We start from the raw sequence: 24,570 nt of genomic DNA, 5'->3' as shown, positions 1-24,570 counted from the left end.
AGACAAAACTGTACTATTACACATAGTGATGATATTTTTTTTTCTTATCTTTGCTCAGATTCTTGGGAAAGTGTTTATCTATATTTTGTCATAATGTTATAAATAAATCCTGCAAAGAAAAATGTGATCTGCCAGTGTTACTTTAGTCAGATTTTCCGTTTGCAAATGTACTTTATTGTAAGTTTTTATGAGCTTTAGTTCAATATGAATTTGATTTTCGTTTTCTTTTTGGTCCTTTATTTTCTTGTTTTTACACTAGAAAAACTTTGGTAACTTAAAAAAAAACATGTACAAACTTGTACAAGAAAATGTCACTTTATAGCATCAAATTTGAGTTTAATTTGGTTACCCTGTGTTCATCTGTGTGTATATATTTTCAGTGCATCTGCAAGTTAGTTTAATGAAACTTCCCATGTAGTAGTGTTTTTTTCTACAAGGCATCCAGATTTGGGCTAGCAAATGGGCCATAAATGGAGACCATAACTCATAAGGTCTTGCCCAGATTGTCCGGTCGAAGATTACATAAACTGTAAAGGATATTACAATTCCATTTGCTGTCGAAATAAGTAGATGTTAACGTTAAAAAGTTGTGACATGTCTTATCAAAAATGTATCTTTTGGTACATAATCTTTTACTTTTAATTTCACACTATGTTTAATTGGGGAAGGTGCCCGCTAATAAAGGGCTTGGCTTTTCCAGTCTACCTTTAAACGCTCTTGTCCCAATCGGAGCCGTAAGTCCCGCCCTATTGGTGATTACGTCACTGGCGTCATAAAGTTTGATGTCCTCTCCAAAGTTTAGATCCGACTGGGGCTAAACTTTTTTTTTTTTTCTAGAAAGTGAGCTGCGGAGATTTGTACCGCTCACTATGAGCCTTGCTTAAAAGAATATCAACAACAGCTTGGACTTGGCCCGACACTCAGAAAAAGTTGGACTCTTTCACTCAACCGTTTGTGGTGTTTTTTCGTCTTTTGTGGCTGCATCTGCGTTTTTTGGGGGGACGAGAGCATAAATTCCAATGTGGAGTTTATGCGCTTTGTTACGTTAACAAGTATGCCAGCAGGAAAAAACAGGAAAAGGCTGTCTTTCATTGCAGATTTCGACAGCTAACACACTTTGGAAGAATATCAAGTGCTCGACTTGTAAAGTTTAGAATGACTCCGAATAACTTTTACTGAGTGTCGTCGAGATTTTCAGATTTCTCCCGGCGTGGAAAAAAAGTTTGGGATTGGCTCACGTTTATTTTTTAACTTCCGAAGCCTAACTTTTTTGGGACATAAAGTTCGAAGACTGTTTTTGGGACAATGGATCCGAGCCAGCACAACCCTCCTGCCGGACACCAAATCGTCCATGTACGGGGCGACTCTGAGACTGACCTAGAGGCGCTTTTTAACGCTGTGATGAACCCGAAAGTCAATACCGTGCCCCACTCTGTGCCCATGAGGATGAGGAAACTGCCAGACTCCTTCTTCAAACCCCCAGAACCAAAGTCTCATTCCAGACAAGTAAGCCCGCCCTGGTTTTTACTGTGCCCGTACTCAGAAATCACAACTAAAAAGCAGGGCCCATCTTGTCGAGTTTCGGCCTTCAGGAGCTACGTGACTGGCACTTAGTTAATAGTTACTTCATCCTTCTCTGGTGCCATTTTTAGCCTTCAGCGTTATTGTTTTATTGGTCAGTCATCTTTGAACACACTTATTATTTTTTTAAGTCTTTAAGATATAATAACTTTATTCAGGCGGACTTGTATTGACCTGCTTAAATGAGTGTGCATTTCCATTGATGGGTTGTTTCCCCCCCTCAAACTGCATTTAATTTCCATTTAACACATTTCACAGCAAAAAAACAAAACAAAAGAGAAAAAAAACCAAACATTAAAACAGCAAAGGCCGTGAGGGCTTTATTAAACGGCGGAAACATTCTCTTGCAGTCTTTGGCCGTAAGTAACCAAGAAAACCGATGAATATTGCTTAGCTTAGAATAAATTGTGATTAGATGAGTGACAATGTAAAAATAATAAGGGATGGTTTGGTTAATAATTCATGTATAGCTATTTGCAGACGGATAACCGTCATGTTCGTATCATCTTAAATTTCCAATCCGACTTTTTTATGTAAACAACTTGATTTGCTGACAGGAAATCATATGATGGTTAAATTATCCTATATTCACCCACAGCCCCTCCCCGATCCCTTCTTCCATTTTCAGCTCTTCCAAGTTCCCGGTCGCTCCCCATAACTCTGAGGACTTTTTGTAATTAGTGCGCATGCGTGTTGGTGGCAAGCCCTGGATACCTCCCACACCCGAATAAGTCAAAAACATGCCTTCACATGCACATGAATAGAATTTATATACACTTTAAAGTGATTACAAATTATAAGGAGTGACTCAAATATTAAATGGGTAGAAATTATGTAGACTAGTACACACTGTCAATAAATTAAGACTGTGTTCTGTTTTTCATCCTCAATCCATTATTGCACTTGTATTTGAAACAAACAAAGCCTCATGTTTTTTTTATTCTTTCATAAATGTTTGATTTGTCTTTACATTTGCATATGGCCTTTTTTAATTATTACATGATAATTGATGTTTTTAAGTGAGGGTTTTCACTCAAACTCCCCAAAGAAAACTAACTGTGTTGTCTCTCAACCCCAACACAGGCCAGCACTGATGCTGGGAGTGCCGGAGTCCTCATCCCTCACCATGTCCGTGCACACTCATCCCCTGCTTCCTTGCAGTTAGGAGCTGTTTCTGGTGGCTCACTGTCTGGCATGGGCTCAACAGGGGCCTCTCCTCAACATCTTCGTCAGTCTTCTTATGAGATTCCTGATGACATGCCCCTACCAGATGGGTGGGAGATGGCCAAGACAGCCTCTGGCCAGAGATACTTCCTCAAGTATGTATGCTGCCATGAAGTGCATCATACAGTTTGTAAAAGTCTCTGAATGCTTGCAACCTGAAATGTTTTGAAAAATCGGTGATATTCATCTATCTTAACTTTTTATACTTATTTTATACTTATACTTAAGGGCGATCGTGGCTCAAGAGTTGGCAGTTCGTCTTGTAATCGGAAGGTTGCCGGTTCGAGCCCCGACTCAGACAGTCTCAGTCGTTGTGTCCTTGGGCAAGACATTTCACTCGTTGCCTACTGGTGGTGGTCAGAGGGCCCGGTGGCGCCAGTGTCTCGCCTCTGTCAGTGCGCCCCGGGGCTGCTGTGGCTACAATGTAGCTTGCCATCACCAGTGTGTGAATGGGTGGATGACTGAATGTAGTCTAAAGTGCTTTGGGGTCCATAGGGACTAAGTAAAGCAAATACAGGCCATTTACCATTTATTTAACATTATTACATCAGATGTCAGAAAATCCCCAAAATGGAAAATTTTGTCTAATTTTATGAGAACATTTTATATTTGTGCAAGTTCTAAAAAATGTGTTTAAAATCTTTGATTGCAATTTTATACATACATATTGTTGGAATAATCTTACTGATATTTACAATATGTATATCCCTGCTTATAAAGCAGTACAATCACTGGTTCAAACTTTTTTTTTTTTGTTGTGACAATGAAAGTTACCAAAGAATTGGTCTTGTGACAGGTCTCTATAGAGACCTCTGTACTACAAAGCAGGATTTAATCTTATCTGGGTAACTTCTGGATTAGCTCTGAAGTTTAACCCTTAACCCTAACCTGCTCCGGAACAGGTTAGGTTCCTGATTAGAGATCAGCAGGTATGAAATCACCACCTACTGACCAGGCAGTTCTTCAGAAACTGGCATCACCCTGCCTGAACAATCCCTCTGTGGGTAGAGTAGGTGGCTCTAGTTTTTCAGTAGTGTCTAAAGTCTTTGTGTTAGCTGATGAGCATCGGTGATAAATCTTGATTCATTCCCATATTTGTCAGCAACAATTTTACTCTTTGATAAGTGTTAGTCAGTAATATACGATCCTAAAACAGGACACCTATACTGCACTTTCTAACCTCATTTCAAATTTGTACATAGACTAAGCCTATATTTGAATTCTGTTGTTGTATTTAAACTTACTCTTAAATCCTTAAAAGACACAGATTGTAGCTGAGAGAATGAAAACTATAACTGTCTTATGCAAATTTGATGGGAATAGTTGATAACAGCTCATCAGATTCTCCAATATCTTAATGGGATATTTTTATCTGTTAACTCAGACAAGTGGCTACACTTTAATAATAGCTTTCTAACTAAAGTGGATACAAATACTTACATCATTTATGTAACCTCTTCATATTTTTCTCATTTTAAAGTTTACTCTTTCTTTGTAAAATCAGCTACTAGTACACTAATCAATGTGATCAGATATTACCAGCACCACCTCTTTCATGTGAACTCACGTGTACCTCGATTGGGAAGTCCTGGGCTAACTTAGTGAGTTAATAACCAGCTTAGTGTGACCACTTACCCGAACGCCAGTGTTAGGGTGAGTAAATCTGGATAACGAAGGATACCCTGGGTATGCTGAACTCGCTTCGTAGTACAGGGCCCAGCTCTCAATACTACATCTCTATTCAGCATACATTATGCTGACAATGATTTTCAAATCTGTTACACAATAGTTGCCACTGTGTCCAGAAAGAGACAATTGCAATAGTTAAATTGTAGGTTATTAAATTTGGTGGGCTCAGCAAACAAGAGAAGTCTTTTGAGCAATGATTGCTGTATCTAGTGCTCCTTTTCTTGGTCTCAGGTTTCAGTAGAGACAATGGAGCACTGTAGCTACCCCAGACAGCAAAGAACAGTTCTGCAAAGCTCCTCTGCTACTCAGTAGATCTTCTTCGCATTAATCATCCATAGTAATGTAGATTTCTTGTTTGCAGGTACTGTAGAGACCTTTAGGCTTGTCACAGGATGTATCGATTACTTCTCGGGTTTTGAGGGCTTTGGTTCTTTAATACTTTTTTGTGCATTTGTTACCCTTTTTATTTCCACTGTCTGTAGCTCTGGGCAAAGATGGGTTGAATTATTCATAAAAGTGGCGTGCTTGTCAACAATTTATGTTAATGTAATCTGCTCATTGTGAAGCCTTCTAAAGTTTATGAACTCTTCAGCAGCTCTTGTTTAAAAAAAGGCTTGACACTCAAAGTCCTCATTCTTTACTCAAAGGCAAAATGTTGTCAGTTCTAGGAAATGTTACTCTCTGACGCAGAGTCTGGACAAACATGATAGCTTCAAACTTACTTGGATCCCAAAAAAAAAGAGAGCTTTCATTACCACATGTTTTAAGGTTGCACATCTGGAGAACATCTGGCCCATTTTGTGGAGGCCAAAAAAATAATGGACAGGGAATAGAGGAATCAAAACAGTACTCTGAAAGACTCGAGATCTTTATGGTTCTTTAGAGTATTTTATCCTAAAATACTGATAAAGGCAGAATAAAATATAACGTGTATAAAATTGGCAGTATAAAAGCCATAAGTTCACAAGTCAGGTGTGTTAACCGAGAGTCTTTCTGTGTATAAAAACAGTCATTTGATCTCACTGGTCGGTAATTTTTTTTTTTTTAATGCTAAACTATCCAATTATTCATAGATGATATAATATATACCTGTTTATATAGCGTATACCTGAGGGCCTCTTCCTTTCAACTCACATAGAGTTTGATGTTAACGGGATGTGAAACACATTTCTTTGCAGAGACTTAACTGTTTTTCCAACTGGCATGTTATACAACCAGAGTGAGTATAGTACACTGTGTTTGTGTTTGAGTACGGAAAACGCGAGGAGACAGCTTCCACACAGATCAAAGAGCAGATATTTGATCTGGAATAAAAGCAGGCTTGCCAGAGCTGCTGGAAAAGACACTCCCCTATTTATAAACAGGGGCTGTCTGACCAAGATGTGTTGCAGAGAGAGTGAAGCAGAGCAAGAGTGTGCGTGTGTGTGTGTGTGCGCGCTAGCTATGGACTAGTGGGGGTGGGGAGTTGGTCACCAGCTAGGAAAGCAGAGAGTTGGGGGTTCACATTTCACTCTGGTTGCTTGCTGTTGTCCTTAGAGATAAATGAACCCAGGGTTGAAGTTGAAGTATTTTTTTTTTTAAGATACTATTTGTTTATTACTGTACTGCAGGATTATGCGTAACAATAACTGGCCTCTGAGTCAGTGAGTCTCTAGATTTCGATGCCTCACTCCTTCAGGAGTCATGCTCTGTTTTGGTATGAATGGAGCTGTGACTCTGTGATGGTGCCTCTCTGTGTCAATGAAGTTAAATGGCAGCCATGTGGAGATCACTAGAAGAGGGGGCCAAAAGAAACTGTGCCCTCCCCCTTTGTCCCAGCAGCGAAACAGTGATCTTTATTCAGACGACGGGCCTGTTGAGACTCATGTGAGCCTTCCCGAAATAGACAAATGGCTGACATGAAGTTTAAAGATGGGGGTGAGAGAGTGGTGGCTTTGTTAAGACTTTAACCTTCTTCACACCTGAAGTTCTGATATTTTTTTTTAAAATTTAGTTTAATTTTGGTGTAAATACTAACCAGTGATGATAAGTGACAGATTTAGCACTTTTTTTTCTCCTTTAGAGTAGCAAATGGTGTTGAAGCGATATAAATATCATTTGATAAAAGTGATGCACCTTTTAAACCAAATTTTAAAAAATGAGACATTTTGTTATAACTGTTGGTGGTGATCAATAGTCGCAGCCCTAATGGTAATCAGAGTCAAATAGGATGCCGTCTTTTTTTGTTGTTTTGGCTGTTACATAAAAACAAATACTTGGAGAACGTCAACAAAGTCTGTTGACCTTTCGTCTTTTTCACAGCAGTTTGCTGCGGCCTTTGATTTATGACAGCCAGGGCACAGAGGTTGGGTCACCTTGGTTGTTGGTGGGACGGGGGCAGGGATGGTCTCCAGGGGTGGGTCATAAACTAATGAAGGTTTCTAATTTAGACACACCGGTGAACTAGGAGGGGTAATCACTGTTTCCGGGCGCTTATTAAATGCAGCTTTGAAAGAGCTTTCAGTTCGTGGGAAGTCAGCTCAAAGCAGAGTAAAGCTCTGGAGGGGGGGGAGGCTATTATCTGCCCTGAGGGGCAGGTAGATCTACGTGTTGATGGACACTTTTGTCTTTTCTCGACTGGGTTTTTTAAATGTTTTGATGAGCTTGGTTTCACATGAAAAGAGCAGACTATGTGTCTCTCTTAAGGTTTAACTCTGCAGTGGCTAAAGATGATTCATGATTAGATATGCAAGGAGATGATTATCCACTGTGAAGAACTTTAATAAATCCTTTCTTTAGTGTTATGTTTTTAAAAAACAAATTATTTTCTCAGACTTACACTGCTGCAGAGTCCCGGGTAAATCGGCTAATAATCAGCTTTTACTATACTCTGTCTGTGATTTCCTGAACATCTGTTGCTCTAAATACAAGTCAGAGATTGCCTGTTTGCACAGGAAAGATGTTTATTTAGGCCTTATGCTCTTGCTGTAGTACATTATAATAACTCTGTTATGCTGATTTTAAACTATAAGATTATATTGATAAATCAATTCCAGCAGATAACATGGTAATATTTACTGCATTTAAAACAAAAATGGCCTAGTCAAGCTTTAGGCTCTCCAACTGTCGCCATGAATTGAGCAAATAAAGCTGCAATTGCAGTGTTATGTTGTCTTTTAAACCATAGTCAGACTTTAACTACTTGACAGTTTTTCATCTAGTCATTAATACTGTAGTGATGTAATAAATTAAATAAAAACAATATCAATTCATTTTTAAATTCACTAACAAGTTTTACCTTTATAGCTTGGCTAACACTGATCTTATAGTAAATGAAATAAATGGTATATATAATTGTTTTGCGATGAGTTTAAAGTGATAAATATGCAAATTGGTTTTCATTCTAAGACGTTGTAAACTAAGACCACTTGGTCAGTCACAAATGGTGCTGGGAAGACTGGGCTGTAAGCTTGTGCAAAGCCCTCATTTGGAGCAACTTTGTGTTTGACAAACTTTTGGTTTATTGACCACACACAGACAAGAACCTTCCTGTTCAACTTTGGCCTGTCAGCTCAGTACACAAACTGGACTGTGAGAAAGTCAGACTAATGTTTACCGAAGGTTTGATGTAACACCTCTGTTTCAGACATCAATGCCTCCACTGTCACTAAGGGCATCTCCACAGAGAAGTAGTCTCTGAGAGGTGGACCTCTCAGGTGGGATTTAGAGATTTCGAAATACTCGGATAACCTTATTTTAATATTGATATATTATTTGACTAAAAGTATGCACCTATTAATAAGTTTGCAATGTTACTTGGTAAATGATTAAGAGAAGTGCTTATGCGGAGTACTTTGTCAGGCAAGTTTTGCTTAAAAAAAAAACCCCACCTATTAATCTTTAATTACGACAATCCCTAAAATTACATTCAATCTTGAAATTACTCTTAAAAAATAAACAGTGGAAAAACCGAGGAACATTCAGTCCTGGTACTTCATGAACTAGTTTCCTCATTAATACAAACCACCCTTCAAAGGGAAACTTAAAGCCACAATAGGGTCACAAAGGTTGCCCCAATAATCTCTCTTGATGATGTCCTGCTGATAGAGAGGCAGCCAGGCATCTCCAGTCAACGAGAGTGGAGGTGGTCACCCTCAACTTAGAGGCCTGATTACATCTGGCCTCCCCCAGTGCACTCTTAAGTCATTGGCTTCAACCAACTTCCAAGCACATACTCCCAGGGTGGAGCTCCTGTGGTCTGACGATCCCATTTTTAACATTTGACAACTCAGCTGTGGGAGTGCTTCATCACTGCTGCACTTCTCATAGCTTCACTCCCCTGTATTACACCAGCGAAATGCAGCACTTGACATCTGGATTTGAAGATGTGCAATTTCAGTGGAATAAACAGTCAGCCTGGACTGAAATCGAGCTTTGATCTGGTGTTTTGAAGGTGGCAGAGGTTATTTGGAGACTTTATGTTTTTTGAGTAGTAAATTCTCTACAAAGCCAGATGCAAACGGCCATAGTTTTCATGAGCATAAACAGGCAGGCTGTGTGTTTGTCATACTAGTTTATAATACTACAGTAATTCACTGCAGCTTTTGAAAAATCAAGTGGGGGAATTCAGACTTTTGCACGTAAGGGATCGTGAACCCTTTATAGCACAGTCCGGAAACCTGAATCTCTTAAATCTCAGATTTTTCAGTCAGTCCTTAACGATTAGCACTTTGCATTGTATTTTTACTCCAGTTAGTCCTGAGCAGGAAACTTATAAGTCATCCCATATATCATTTCAGCAAAGTAGAGTTTTGCCTTCATGCCTCAGCAAGACATGGTCAAACATGACAACTTGAGCAAAAGATGGAAAGTAATGGATCGCATTTGAAAGACATTGTTCTTCTTGGCTGCAGTACCTGGTCATTTGCAGAAGAAATGATGTGTTATAGTTTGTCTGTGATGATTCCCAGACAAACATGAGACTTTTTTTTTTCCCCACCACCTTGTCCCGTCATCTAAACTAGGATTTGGGGTTGGAACACCAAAAGATGTTTGTGTTAACAAAAAAAAATCCCCCTTAAGGGACTTAATTTGGGGGAGGAGGATGTTGTTGTTTATGTAAACCATGTGACAGAAATAGAATCTAGCTGCTAGTTCATTGTTTATGGATTGAAACGTGTCTATACAGGTTACATTTTTTTGTGGCATGTAGACTTATTTTATTCTGTCCATTCATGTGCTTAGTGTGTAATCACACAGCAGCAGTTTGTGTGTAAAGAGTCAAAAGACGCCATTTATTTTAAGCATTCTCTTAATGTTTGGGTCGCAGCTTGAATGAGAGTTTTGAGAGCACAGTTTTACAGCTTACTTAAAAAAAATTGTAAACTTTTTTTGCACTTGTATGGATCAGGACCAACCCCAAAAATATCTTGCCCATCCCCGGGTATGCAGTAGGGGGCAGGGTACAAAGGCTGCCTTGCTGTGCTCGTTGTGGTGTCAGAAACATGTAAAGAAAACACCGAGCAGTTGTGACCGTGGGGTTGCAGATCATCAGCAATTCCTAACAGCAACTGGTGGCCTCCAGCCGTCCCAACAGTTGCCATGACATTGTTTTGTTTTATGTTTCACCTACAGGAAGCCGTGCAGCTGACCATATATGGTTGGTGGCAGGTTCAGTGAATAGATTATCTTTTAGTTTTAAAACCTGGTGATGAATTACTGACTCTTGGTAACTCATTTACCGGTTTTCTCAGTTTCTTTTCAATATTCTTTTCAGCACTATTGAACAGAAAGTCGATTTCATCACAGGCTTTTAGATCATTATTGCCTGTATTTTGAACTAAGGCTTTGTTTACAGTTGTTGTGGTTGATTTGATCAACGGAAGTTGGCAGTTCTAACTAGTCTTTGATAGAAAATTCAATATACCTTTTATCTGTGCATAACTTCAAGAATCTGATTTTAAGGTTTTAAAGTTTTATGTTCCTATCAGTGTTTTCTTTTTTTCCCCACTTTTAGCAGTTTTTTTTTTTTTGCCATTGACGTGCAAGGATGTGCAGGCCTCTCATTTACAATAAACCCTCCCTTCCCTTTTACCCTAGTGCCCGTCTCCCTGCCTCCTCCCCTGTTCTCCCCCCATAACAAATGTCATAGTTTCCAGAGTGGGGAAAAAGGCAGGAAATGGGGCAGGGCGGGCACTCAGACTGTAACAGAACCACAGCAACTCACACAGCCAATGGAATTCAGGGGATTTGCTTCTGTAGATTTTTTTTTTTTTAACTTTCACTTGTTTTTTTTCTTTTCTCCAGTTATATGCCCCTCCTCTCCCTGACCTTTCTTTCTCAAGGCCCCCCCAGTCTGAGCAGTTCCAACTATTTTGCTTGGTTTGCGGTGCTTGTGTGGGTGTGTGTGTGTATATGTGTGTGCGTGTGAGGGCTGGGGGAGGGTTCGGTAGGGGATTTGGCAGCTCCTTTGATCAATAAAGCATAAACAAGAGGGGGCTTCAAAATGGGCTGCATTGTATCGGGGGAGGAGTGCTGAGTCAGGTCCTCTCGCTCTCTGGCCTGGGATCGAGAGCAGACAGGCAGGCTGGGATTACCGCAGAGGCCAAGAGAAACTCTCTGAATCTCTCATTTCACCCAGCTGTTCCAAAATCTGTGCTAATGGCGTTTAGGGATCAAATTAACAGTGAGTTGTAAAGAAACGCAGTGGGTGGAAGGACACCATTAGAACCTGGGGTATAATGGATAGCTGTGGGTAACATTTAGGTGCATGACAAACAAACTATTTTTGCCATGTGTGTTGAAATAACTCAGTCAAGTTACATTATAAATGCAAGATTTGTGGTGATGTATGAAACAAAAACACTTGAATTTCATGCCTTTTGTATGAGATTAGTTTTTGTTTCTTTTTCAAAAAAATGGGATAGTTAAAAAAAAGAAAAAAAGAGAGAAAACAAGTGAATAGTGGGGTTTTAGGTCGTAGCTCAGTCTGTGCCTTTGTCAAGCAGGTGAAAGCTTTGTAAATGTGGCGCCAGATTGTTAAAGCCCCTGACACTCTGTAGTGTCCGAGCCGCTTCCAGGAAAAAAGGACCCCCTGCATTGAGCCCTGGGACTGACCCTCCCTCAATAGAGAGGGTCCTGCTCGGGAGAGGAGGGCTTCCTGTATTAGCTTTCCATCTTAATCAAGCAACAAGTACCAACAAAGCACTAATTATCAATGCCTTCACAGAATGAAACACAATGCCTCCTCCCCCAAGCCTCAGTCCTGTTCCAGCAAAGATGAGCCAGAAAATAGATGGAGCAACATTGTTTGATGTTACAATGGGTGTTTTAAAACCAATCATAGGCCGCTACACATTTTCAAGAAGCTTTCAGCCTGACTTGACTTATTTTCATTTTTTGCAGTGTGCTGCTTTTGTTTTGTCTTATTTCAAATATAATTTAATGTTTTTTTTTTTCTTTTTTCCATTGTTATTCAATACACATAGATTCAAATCATGAATGAATGAGTAGTGTAAATCTAGACTGAATCCAGGCTGGAACACACACAGTCAACATTGAGTTTCGCTTCCAGTAACAGTCATCATTTACAGAACGGGGGGAGGGGGGGGGGGGGGGTAGATTCAGTGTTTTTGTCCATGAGGTTGATGAAATGGGTCTGAGTCAACATTTATGTGTTGTATTGACATAGCCCTAGTTTGGCCTTACTGCTTATTAGTTGTAGGAAATCATAGATGGTCATTTCTGTGACTTATTTTTATTGGCTGTCCTATCTCCTTACAGCCACATTGATCAGACCACCACTTGGCAGGATCCGCGCAAGGCCTTGCTCCAGATGAACCAGCCTGCCCCTCCCAGTTCTGTGCCAGTCCAGCCGCAACCTATCATGAACCCAGCCAGTGGTGTGTATCTGTTGATTTTGTCAAATTTAGTTTTTATATCAGCGGCAGTGCATGAAATGCATTGTGTAATTTTCAGCAGTGAATGGCAATTATTTCAGTTCTTCCTTTGCACAACGTTCATAGTGTATTTTTTTCAACATGCATTTTTTGTGTGTTCACATATGTAAAGCAAAACAATAAAAAAAAAAAGAAGAAAAAAATTATACCGAACAAGTCAGGTACAGTCTGGTTCTTACCTGTTACTACTTGGTGTACCTCAGGTCTGTCCATACAGTTGGAATTTGCCCTAGGTGAGGGAAGACTGAGGCAGAACGTTACGCGTCCTGTTTGACATGTTTGGGAACTCTGACTCAATAGCTACTTTTGCACATGCACACACTGTGTGATGTCCTTTAAAGCCATGTGAGAATATAGCAGGGAATCGGTCCACTGAAATCACAGCAAGCGAGTCCTTCCTCTCGCATGCTGTACCTGGCCGCCACCCCTCATCTAAACAAACAGCGTTTCCAGTATTAGAATGCATCTGAAGTGAACCATCTCCAATATGGAGCTACATGTCAGAAAGGCCAGTTTTGGACAAAGGCCAGATCAGAAACTGGGTAAAGATTAAAGATTACCGATCTGGTAACCCATTGTTAGTCATCTGTCAACTGTTGACAGACAGGATTGTTTGATTTCAGTGGCTGATGGCAATGATTAATTCAGAGATGAAAGATTACGACCATCTCTAATTCTTCTGTCTATTTATTCCTTTTGCTTTCTATATGGGAAGTTTTTGCTTTGTTTTGGTCTCTTTGTCAGCTGACTGTAAGAAGTTTAAAAAATTCTGCCAGTCAATTAAAGCATAGATTGAACCTGTAGGATCTCTTAGACTTTGTTTTTGTTTTTTTTTGCATCGTCCCTTTAGGATCCCTCCCTGACGGCTGGGAACAGGCTATTACAGCAGAGGGAGAAATTTACTACATCAATCACAAGAACAAGACCACATCCTGGCTGGACCCACGACTTGAGCCACGTTATGGTGAGTTTGCCTTGGACTGAGATTGTTAGTGTTAAAGTGTGTTGTATTGATTAAATATAGGAAAGTCATTGTTAGACACCTGAAAATATAATTAAATGTTCACACTTGAGGGAGGTGTTCCTTCTCCACTTTTGGTTCAAAGTTAATGTAACCACACCAGAGTGCTTTGGGCTATCTAGACATAGCATTGGTGGTTGAAGGCAGATTTTGTTAAAACCCCCACCCTCAAAATTCACACCTACACTTTTGTCAGCCGTTTTAGTTATGGCACAACAGCTGAGTTTGCCATTAATCCCTCGGGCCAAACTAAAGTTAGCTCCGAGTGTGTGGTGGTCAGGGTTGGTGAATTAGTGACAGAGCCAGGTACATGTGTTCGGACTACTCTGTGGCCATGGGAATAAGCTAATCCTCCCGTGTGCCAGAAAGACTTCCTGAGATGAGGGCTTATGTCACTCTGACTCATTTATTCTTCAGGTGACATGCTTTTCATCACTGAAGTGTTCCCCAGGGAACTTTACCCTGGTTCACAAAGGCAACGTGTGAATCAGCGTGCGGCCCGCTTAAATTTAGTGTTAGTTTTTTACCGAGCATGGCCACTTAAAGGGCAATTTTTATGTAAGCAATTGTGTGTCCCTGTTCTGAAAGCAGACAGGAAAGTTCAAAACAGAGTTGTAAGGGGAGTGGGGCAGCTGGGGAGAGATGGAGGCTTTAATCGGCAAAGCTCTTTGAAGGTTTATAAGTCTTGAACACACAAGGCTGCTGGGCCCCTGAAAGCGAGAGAGGGGGAGAAAGAGTGAAAGAGACAGGCTCTTAACTCATTATGTGCCATAAACATGATTTTGTTCCTCATGGTATAACATTTTTTTTTAATAATAATTGTTAAAACGTCACATTTATACTGCTTGTATTTCTCATTTGCGGCAGTTTGTACCTTCTTAGGTTTACAAAAAATTGTAAAACTTATGAATTTTGAACTGTTTTTTTAATTCCAGTAGTTTTGTTTGTTATCATTTTTTTGTATGCATTTGCACTTTTGTACTATTTAAGTAAGCTCCTGTGCGTCAGAAACCCCTATACTGCTGCTATGTAGGTCTTCAATCATAAGCCAACTGCTTTGATAATGGAGGCTAATTTGAGCTTTGAGAAGAAAAGCAGCAGAGTGCCTTTAACTGAGGGTTGTTGCCGGCTGCCTTCCCACTGTGTGAGGCCCAGTGCAGGCACAGCCCCATTCTGCTGTAGCTCCAGACAGACTTGAATCTTTGCCAGGCCTCTTTATTCTGTGTTCCAACTCTTAATCTGTTCCAGACCTTTTCAGTCAAAGAACTCTAAAGAGGGGAGGGCATGGGAGTGGTGGAGGGGGGCAAGGCGAAAGGGGAGGAAAGAAAAACTGAGGAATAGAGAGAAAATGACGATGGGATAAACATGCATCCTGTTTAAGATCCAAAAAGGTGGTGAGCAAGCTGCGAGTCCACGGTGACGTGGGAGTTCAAAAGGGGACTGGCTAATGTGGATGTCATATCCTATATGTGTTGCTGTGGGCACATACAGGAAATGACAGCAGAAAGACCAAAAAATTCCCCTGGGACTTCAATGTTTTCATCTGAAGACTTGGCGTAATACTGTTTGAGTACTGTCAGAGTACTAAACCAGAAAAGCTGGAACCTTGTTGAAAATGTCGCTGTCATAGGGTAGTTTGGCATTTGTGATACAAACAGAATTAAGAAATGTCATGTGGAAAAAGTCAGGAGCAGCTTCTTAACTCTCAAACAGCATCCTGTGGATGGATAGTTTATGTTTGAGTTTTGCCAAACTTTGCCAAAATATTCTATGCTTTTTTTTTTGCTTTTTTTTTTATTGGTGACCATTAAATGGAATTGAGTGTACGCATTAATAGATTTCTATTAGAAGTGTCAGATACAGCTGTATTATAACCTGTTAGCCTACACTCTTGATTTTCGCCTGACTTATTTTTTTCATGCCTCTCAGAGCCAAGTCGGCACAGGCTGGTTTTAGCTTACTGAGTACAAGATGATAAAACTTTGTTTGCATCACATCCAGTCTGTTTTGCCGCTTTACTTATCTTGATGCTAGAAATACAACACCTTCCCAAGATGCCTTTTTTTTTTTTTTTTTTTTGTTAAACTTGTTAAATCGAAAGCAGGTAAATATTTACTAAGTCTTAAAAGGTGCTGAGGCCTGGTCATATAGAGAGCTTCCCACAGCTGGCACACCCTCAACTTTACCTGCCCCAGGTGATCTTGTGGTGTAATATGCCTGCCAGTGTGATTGACTGATAAGGGGTTGTGTCGCTGGCTCGTTGTCTTGCAGGAGTGCGTGAAGAAGACAAAAGGCAGACAGCATTAACTTGTCTCTTATCTGACTGGCTCACCGGCAATCACTACCTCTATGTGCTGCTTACTCAAACCACCTCTCCAAAAGTACACACACACTCTCACACACAGTCTTCTTTGCCTTGAGTGGCCTCCTTTTAAAATATCAGTCTGGCCCTGAAATGAACCTATCCTTGGCAACTATCTCGCCCACAGATGTAATTCCCTTCTTTGATATCTGCATTGCTTGTGCATAGTTCATCCAGTAACATTGGTTATTGTTGCTATTTGGTCTGCAAAAAGAGTCCTTGACTTGGTTTTGCAGCAGGAACTTTGCTCCCCTGAAGGAAACCGTTGACTTTGACTAATCACATAGTTTTGTTGAGCATAATTTACTTGGCAGAGAACTAACAAGGTTAGCAAATCTTCAGATTTTTGTAGTTTTTTGTAAAATTAGGCGAAACTACGCGATCGTTCTGCAGAATTTTTTCACCTTGTGCTGCAAATTGGCTGGAGGAGGAGGTGATTGGAAGCTGACTTCCCTTTGGCACTGTTCGTATGAATAAAAGGTTACTGTCATAAATAGAAACTGGGGTCAAAATAAAGACCCAGGTTTTGACATTAAAACTTCTCCTTTATCTTTTGGCTTTGTGTATCAGTGGATCTCTCCATATGTGTCCCATCGCTTTTACGCAACTCGTCTTCAAAGCTAAGGCCTTAACAGATCTGCAGCTGCTGACATGGCCCATGCGTAGAGACTCCATCATGAGAACAGTTAATGGTGCCCCGATGGCGGAGCGCTCCAGCCACAAAAGGCTTCAGTATCTGCCAAAGATAAGAAGTAGGGAGAAGTAACAGTCTCCCACGGATTCTCTTGACGTGTGTGTGGGGGAAGCTGCCTACATGAGTCTGTGTGTGTGCGCGCGCTTGGGGTGGGGCTGCTGGGGAGACATTGCGGTCAGAGAGGGGAGGGGACGGTGGAAGGCAAGGCAAGGTGGGGCCTCCAAAGCTTCCCAGGGAGAGCCCTCAGCTATGGTTCATTCAGCCCCTGCAATAGTGTAAACAGACAGTGATTGAATGGTGATGAGAAAGGTGCCGGGGCGGGCAGGACAGAACAGAGAGGGCCAGACCCGCATGAAAGTTGCGCCCCCGCCCCATTAAAGCTTTGTTGTGATTGGCGCTTCAAGCACATAAGCAAACAGCACACCTCGTTGGCTCCTTTATTGTTGGTGCAACACATTCACGTTTACTCCACTGCAAATGTGTGACCTACTTTGCATGCATAGATTGCAGCATCGCATTGTGCTTTACACTTATGTTTATTAGACCCACCCCCACTACACTGAAGAATAACAAAGATTTCATTGGGGAACAGCTGTGTTTTCAGTACAAACACATTTGTTCTGATATTGTAAACATGTAGTCGGCTTACAAATGCTTAATGCAGTAACATTTGTTGTGTAAAAGAGCCTTTAACGTAAATTTAGAAGTGGTACTGTGTTTGCATTACCTTAGGTAGGCCTGCACTATATTAATGGGCACAGAGCAATCATATTGCATGCGTTAAATCAGCTTAAGTGGACACATCAAGCCAGGGTAAGAAGGCAGTCAGTCTCGAGGGATAAGCGGCGATTTGTTTAGAAGGAAACAAAACGCACAATGAAAGGATAAGTCATGACTGATGCAATGTACAAAACTAACAAAGCTCGTCTTAGTCAGCGAGTGGGAGGAGATCAGGTCTTACAGGAATAGTGATTGTTTTAGATACTAGGTGGACAACTTGTGCTGGGACTTCCCTTGTCCTACACAACCTGCTGCACTGGATCCTCTTTTGCAATTTCACTATGTGGACAAATGCACAAGTTGTTGGTCTTGTTATGTAGTATTTAAATGCAGCGATCCATTAAAGAGGTGAGGTAGCAGGAAGTTTCTGAAGAGAGATGGGAAGATACTAGTCTATCTAGTCTGCTAACTAGAAATCATGTATGTTAGTTTTATTGCCAGCTTCTGAGAGCTGACATTGTTAAATTTGCATATATCTCAATATAGTAAAGTCCAAAGGATAAAGGTGTCTCATAAGCACAGCACTTAAGTTTTGCTGTCAGGTCTGAATATTCCCCCGCTTTGCCTAAAAAATATTTTGAAAGTATAATGATTGTCCTCAGTATTTCCTTTACAACAAAGCAGTTAGCAACCATTTTTTGCAAAGTTTATCCTTGTCGTTACAGCATTTGGGGTCTTTGTATTATGTGCATTTGACTGATATGTAAACAACTTTTATTTTATTTGTAGCTCTGAACCAGCAGAGAATTTCCCAGAGTGCTCCAGTGAAACAGGCCGGGCAGCTGCCTCCCAGCATCAGTGGAGTTATGGGAAGCAACAACCAGATGAGACTTCAGATGGAGAAGGAAAGACTGAGACAGAAGCAACAGGAGCTGCTTCGGCAGAGACCACAGGTCAGGAATCGGAGTTAAAGCAGCTCAAAATATTTTTAAGGCCTTTTGGAAGTGCCAGGGCCTCATGGAAGAACAAATGCTTTTCAGTATGTTTCCACCACGATACTGAACCTCAAACTGTTCATTTGCTGAATGAGTGCAGCAGCAAAATGTTTACACTTTAAAATGTACAGCTTTAAAATCTTGGCAGGGATAGTGGTGGATCCTAAGCCTCTTTGATCAGTCTTTATTGTTACACCACACTGCAGTGAAGTCTTGTGAGTCATCGTCCTTAATAATTATCACTTCCTAAGGTTGATGTGTCACAGTGGTGCCACCCACGCAGGGTGGAGCGGTAGTTTACTCAAGGCTGTGTCATAGTACCAGATTTGGAGCTTTATGATTATGAATGAGAGTGCTGGTGACTTTGTTTACCATGCCTCAGGTTCAGATGGGTTGTTTAAAGTTCACTGTAGGACGTGACCCGTGTGTATGCAGGCACTGGGTTATAAAGGGAAAATTATTGGAACTGTCCTTTTTAAGAGAATATGCTCTGCATGCTTATGTAGCCTGGTTACTGTTGGCTTTTAAAGAAGGAGATTATGAGAGTATGATGAGCACAAACACTTTCTTTCAGATACTTTGGACTATTAGCTATTTTAAAAGCCTTAAAATCAGAATTATGAGTTTATTTACAATTTTTGTTTTTGTTAAGTGCCCGCGAGCAAAAGTGGGACCAGACTATTTCAGTGAAGCTGCCTGATTTCACTTAGTGTCTTGTGTAGACAAACACAATTAAAATGATGGATAGAAATTCATCAGTTATGTAAAGAAACATGAGCAACTGAATTATCCAAGGCTCAGACATCCACGGCCACCAGTTAAAATGGAAAATAAAATGTGGAAAGGCACTGCAGACCAGGCAAAGATATAAAGAGGGGTTCTGTCTAGCCGCTAGATTCCAATAAACCCGAAACCCCTGTAACTCTGCTTTGTTTGGATTATGGTGGCTATCATTTATTTACAAATCTTGTAGTGCGTGTCAGGAGTACATTGCATAACGTTAGGCGTGTATGGGGAGTTCAATTTTGGAGCAAAACTTGACACAAATGGAAATGTATGCACTTATGCAGTTATGTAATGAAGAATAGGTGAGTGGCTAACTTAAAACCCTTTGTAAGGTAATTAATACTACAGGAAATAAAATGAATTATTGATGTTGCATTGACTATGACTAGCTTATAGTTAGTCCTTCACTTATGCATGGCAACATAAATGTGAAAAACCGTAGAATTGCCGCAACACAATGGAGATTGCTGCAACTTCAAATGCAGATGAGCCATCAGACATGCCTTGCCGGGCGTGTGCTGCTCAGACAGCCGGTTTAGCTAGCTTTATTTTTACGTGGTTTTGATAGTGTCAGCAGGTCATTTATCACACAACTGCAACTTTTGGTTCAGCTGAAACTGTTCCAAACTTCACTGCAACAGCTGTGTGTTTGAAGAGGTAAATTTACTTTATGCACTCATTGAAAGCGTAGGCTGCCTCACTTTTGTTTCAAGGAATGCACAGATGGCAGATATCAGCAACCTATACTGCACTACATGCCAAGGTTGAAACGTAATCTTATTACTGACTACTTATACTTGATTTATTTTACTTGCTGATACCAAATACTAAGTAGAAAAAAAAAGTATAATTAGTGCATTTCCAATAGTGTCTTTGTAGAATTTTAATGAGAGCTGAAAATGGTGACTATGGTCAGCTCTGTTCACATCCCCTTAGAAGGAAGGGGGTGAAAAAGAAAAGCATGACTTCATATCCTCAACCTTATCTGATTCCTCATGTGTAGAAAACAATTGTCTACAACTGTGGCCGGCCCCTCATGTAATATGACACCGTGCAAGGAGAGAAATGGAGACCAACATGTCTGACAGCAGACCAGTGAGGCTGTAAAAAAACGCCTCCATGAAGCTCTAGCTGTGTATAATTAGCTTTGGATGTTAGGGGTGGTGTTGACAGTGTTGCTCATGAGTTTTTGTGTCTTATTATCCGCAGGAGCTGGCTCTAAGGAACCAGCTGCCTACCAGTATGGATCAAGATGGCAGCACAAACCCTGTGTCCTCCCCTATGGCTCAAGATGCCCGGACCATGACGGCCAACAGCTCTGATCCATTCCTCAACAGGTTCGGTTTACACATAAGCCAGGCGTGTTCGGTGTGGAACAAAATAAGGAGACAATCAACCGCTACAGTCTGATTGGCACCAGCTGACTTTTGGTTCAGCCCATCAGACTTTATCCTGTTTTAGGGATCTGTGTGCAAAACTTTTTGAGCTGTGGTAGTAAAAACAGAAGGCCAAACTCTGGGCCTTAACCCTCTTCACATGGTAATGACTCATTCAGAGCAGCAGATCTGTGCCTGGAGTTCAGTGATGACCTCTGGTGTACAACTGCTGCAGTAAAGTCAGTCAGAGCTTAAATGGCGACGCAAGTTATGAAATAATACAAGACCACTCTTTTATTTTAAGAGTGAGACAGCCCCCCCACCCCCTCCAAAAAAAATAAATAAAGTGAAAATCTGCTGGTCTGAGGCTGTACAGATTTGAACAACAAAGGTACAGGAAGCTTTTTATTGTGTGAATGCTGCCCCACGGTATGCTGGGAAATAATTTCTAGTAGTTCAAGCTCTAGTTCTTCTGTGTGCACACAAAGTGAGGAAAAGAGCTGAATAGCAAGCAGGCCATGAGAACATGTGGTCCAGTCAGTAGACAGGCCAACCTAATCTCCCCTCCTCCCCCTGTTCCCTGCACTCCTCTGCGCTCACAATGGCCTCATTCATCGTGCCTCTGCCATACTCTGCCTACATATTTTTCTGCTAATTAGTATAGGCTTGTCAAATGTCCTCTCTCTCATTTTGTCTCAGTTGCCCCTTTCATTGCTGCTCTTTGCCTATGTACTGCAATATAGTGTAGATTAAAAAGGGGGAAAAAAAGTGAAGCTCACTTTCAATGGTGTCACTGCAGATTAGTCATCACGTAGCGTTTCTAGAGGGTTGAACCATTTAAATGTGCATGTATGTAAAGGGAGTTAAGGCCGCTGATTTCAACAGTTCACTTTTAAAGTAAACTATAGGCCATTAGAGTTCATTGGTAACAGAGCAGCATTTCTAACCAACATTTCATCATTTCTGCATTTCCAGCGGGACCTACCACTCCAGGGATGAGAGCACAGACAGCGGCTTGAGTATGAGCAGCTACAGTGTCCCTCGCACTCCAGATGACTTCCTGAACAGTGTGGATGAGATGGATACAGGTGAGCCACAGAGACTAATATTTTTGACCCAAGTGGAATAAAAGTGCTCAGTCAAAATAAACAGGCTGGAACCATCTCCTGCCGAGGGGTGCTTAAACATTTTCATTAACCAGTCAGATAAAGGTTTTTCAATATGAACAATTTAGCCGGATTCCTTTCTTGCCGTTTGCTTCCTGCAAATTTAGACTTGAGTCTTTTAAAAAATTGCAGCTTTTAATCTGAAAGGCTACATTTTGAATATAAGAACAAAAAAGATGTTTATTGTCCTGAAAACAGAATGTAGCCCTATTAGGGAAACGGATCATACAAAGGCCTAAGAGATGAGGAGGTGGACATAATGACATTTGTATCTGTTTCACACGTTCTGATTAAATGCGTCGATGCATGTGCACATCAAAACATGAAATGCTTGCATCTGACTTGAATTCTTGACTCTTGATTCATTTCTGTCTGAATGGGATGGACCGCACTTCTTCTGTCGGTTTGGCTTAATGATTTGCTCACGGCTGCTGATTATTATTGTACATATTTCTGCATTCCCTTCATAACCGAATGCCTTTTTGTTCACAAGTCATTACTGAAATGATTTAAAGTGAACTATTTTAATACATTATCATAAGATATGCCAATTCATTTTGGTTAACTTACATCTAATCATACCTTCTTTTTAAACTAGCTGAAGTTGAGGTTAAAAGTTACTGGTACTGAACTGCTGTAGCCTTGAGAAACTTTTTCACACCTGTTCTGGAGCAAGTAACATCAAACAGTATCAACATTTTTTTTTCTTCCCTCTTCATCAGGGGACCCACTTGCACCCTCCATGGCAACACAGCCCAGTCGTTTCCCTGACTACCTGGATACCATTCCTGGAACAGACGTAGATCTGGGCACCCTGGAGGGGGAGAGCATGGCGGTGGAAGGTGAGGAGCTGATGCCCAGCCTGCAGGAGGCGCTGAGCTCAGACATCCTCAATGACATGGAGTCTGTGCTGGCAGCTACCAAGCTCGACAAGGAGAGTTTCCTCACATGGTTATAGAAAAGCCGAGCTGGCCACTCCTTCCTCGCTCCTCTACCTACACTCTGAACTTCTGCCTGCTCTAATCTGTGAAGGAATCATAGATGATTTTATCAGACATTTCAGCAAGCCTCTCGGGACTTCTGTGTCTGTGTCAGCATGTAAGGCCAACCTCTTTTTTTTTTTTTTTTCCTGGCAGTATTGTTCTGTTCTCTTCACTGGTTGTGTTATCTCTGTATTTTGTCTGTGTCTTCAAGGCTGGCCTATGAACAGACAATTATGCAAGGGTCCCCAAATCTTTCACAGGCCTGTCAGTGAATCTAGGGCATATTTACCCACTGGGCAGGTGCTTCCACTCTTCTGCCCTGATCAGTTATCCCCTGGAGTCTCTGGAGCCTCTTTCTTGCAAAATAGCGTGACGCATCACTACTTAACTGTATTTGGGACTTTTGCATCTAGCTAGTAGCTTTATATTTGGCCTCATGTTTTTATTCTTTTTGTTGTTGTTGTTTTGTTTTTTTCAACAAGCCTGAAAAACCAAAAATGATGTATTTGGAGCATAAAGAACAATACTGATTTGGAGTAAAGGTAACGTGAGGCCCATGTTGCTTGGGGTGGGGGTGGGAGGGGTTCGAACCTGCGGATTGACTGCACCGCTGCTTGGCTGTGCCAGCAAGTCTAAGTTAAACCTTTGATAGATCAAGTGCCTTCAGTTGTATTTTTTTTTTTTTTTTTTTTTTGAGATGCGAGCGACACGAATAAATACCCACATTTCTATAATTCAGCGACAAGCACACTGCTGTTCCCGTAAACGGCAGGCATACTTCCCTCTAATGTTCAATGATCAAAATTGTATGTTTGGGGTTCCCAGCCTGATTCACAATCCATTCGTCGTTTTATCTTTTTTAGTGTTCTATTTTTAGATAACTATATATGTATGATAGTTTAGATCAAATGGCATTTTACTTTCTTTTTTTTCCTTCTTTCATACATGGATTGAATCATTTTATTTTATTTTTTTTAGACGGGGTCGTCTGTTATATCGCAGCACGACACTTCAATGAGATCAAACCAGCCAGGACTTAATCTTGGTGGTCTGATTCTGTTTGGACTCTTTTTAAACCCATTTATCTGATTCTCTCGTCTCTGCTTTACTGTATCCACTTTAATGTTATTGTATTTTTGATATTCACATGCAGCTTTTTTTTCACTGTCTTTCCTGAACATTAACCAAAAAGGCAGGTCTCTTGGCTCAGAACAAAGTATAGCTCTTTGATCAATGAAACCTTATGACCACATACAGTATACAACAGTTACAATGTTGGAACCCCCCCGCCCCTCCCGTCTATGCGACGCTGTGTTGAGTGTTTTAAATGAAAGGTTTATAGACTGCAGCCAGGACAAGTTTTAGCAGGTTTAAGAGTCATGTCAAGGGGTAGAGTAGAGGATCAGTGTGTGACTGATGGTGGTGAGTTTTTCCTTTTGCCTGTGTTTTGTTTTTTTGTTTTGTTTTGTTTTGTTTTTTTTGGGGGGGGGGGTGGCATAATAAAGAAACAATCAGATATCTCAGTCAGGAATTGTTGATGCAGATTCCAAAGATGTTTTTGTAATGACACTAAAAACTTGTATTTTGCTTCTATCTTTAGAGACCAGAAACGGTATGATTTGTAAATCAGCCTGTGTTTGAACAAACTGTATAAGCTAATAATGAGAACATGTTTTAAGTGTTAATGGGCACGTCTAGCTGAGAGAGTTTTTTTTCCCTCCCCTTCTGTTTGGGATGGTTGTTTCGAGTGACTAACCTTGAGATTTTTAAGGATGAGGTTTCAGAGCGGAGAAAAGAGCGATTCTTCTACAAGCACTCACATGTTTACATACTCGGCCGCAGTTGAGACAACACACTGACAATTCTCACATAATCATGTTATTTTTTGATGTTTACACAATGACTACATATTTGCATTACTGCAGTAACCTTTGAATAATCAGCCTGCTGCGTGTGCCCCTGGTTTAGGCTTTGCAGGATGTCACACTGATTCTGTTGCCAACCAATACTAAATGGGTAGCATTAACTTGATGGAA

At 40.8% G+C, this 24,570-nt stretch overlaps 1 protein-coding gene across 1 annotated transcript; it reads left to right on the top strand.

Moving 5' to 3' along the window:
- The first annotated feature begins 783 nt into the window (after positions 1-783).
- yap1 (Yes1 associated transcriptional regulator) lies at positions 784-24,570 on the top strand. The gene is made up of 8 exons (XM_085370965.1): positions 784-1,506; positions 2,665-2,900; positions 12,256-12,374; positions 13,282-13,395; positions 18,018-18,181; positions 20,219-20,346; positions 21,361-21,473; positions 22,274-24,570. Exons 1-8 carry the CDS (start codon positions 1,306-1,308, stop codon positions 22,507-22,509), a joined length of 1,311 nt encoding a protein of 436 aa, XP_085227091.1. The 5' UTR covers positions 784-1,305; the 3' UTR covers positions 22,510-24,570.

The sequence above is a fragment of the Diplotaxodon limnothrissa genome, linkage group LG14 (genome assembly GCF_057381915.1).
Source record: "Diplotaxodon limnothrissa isolate DT_005_m linkage group LG14, D_limnothrissa_male_GT1.1, whole genome shotgun sequence".
NCBI lineage: Eukaryota > Metazoa > Chordata > Actinopteri > Cichliformes > Cichlidae > Diplotaxodon > Diplotaxodon limnothrissa.
This window is presented reverse-complemented; position numbering and strand designations above follow the sequence as displayed.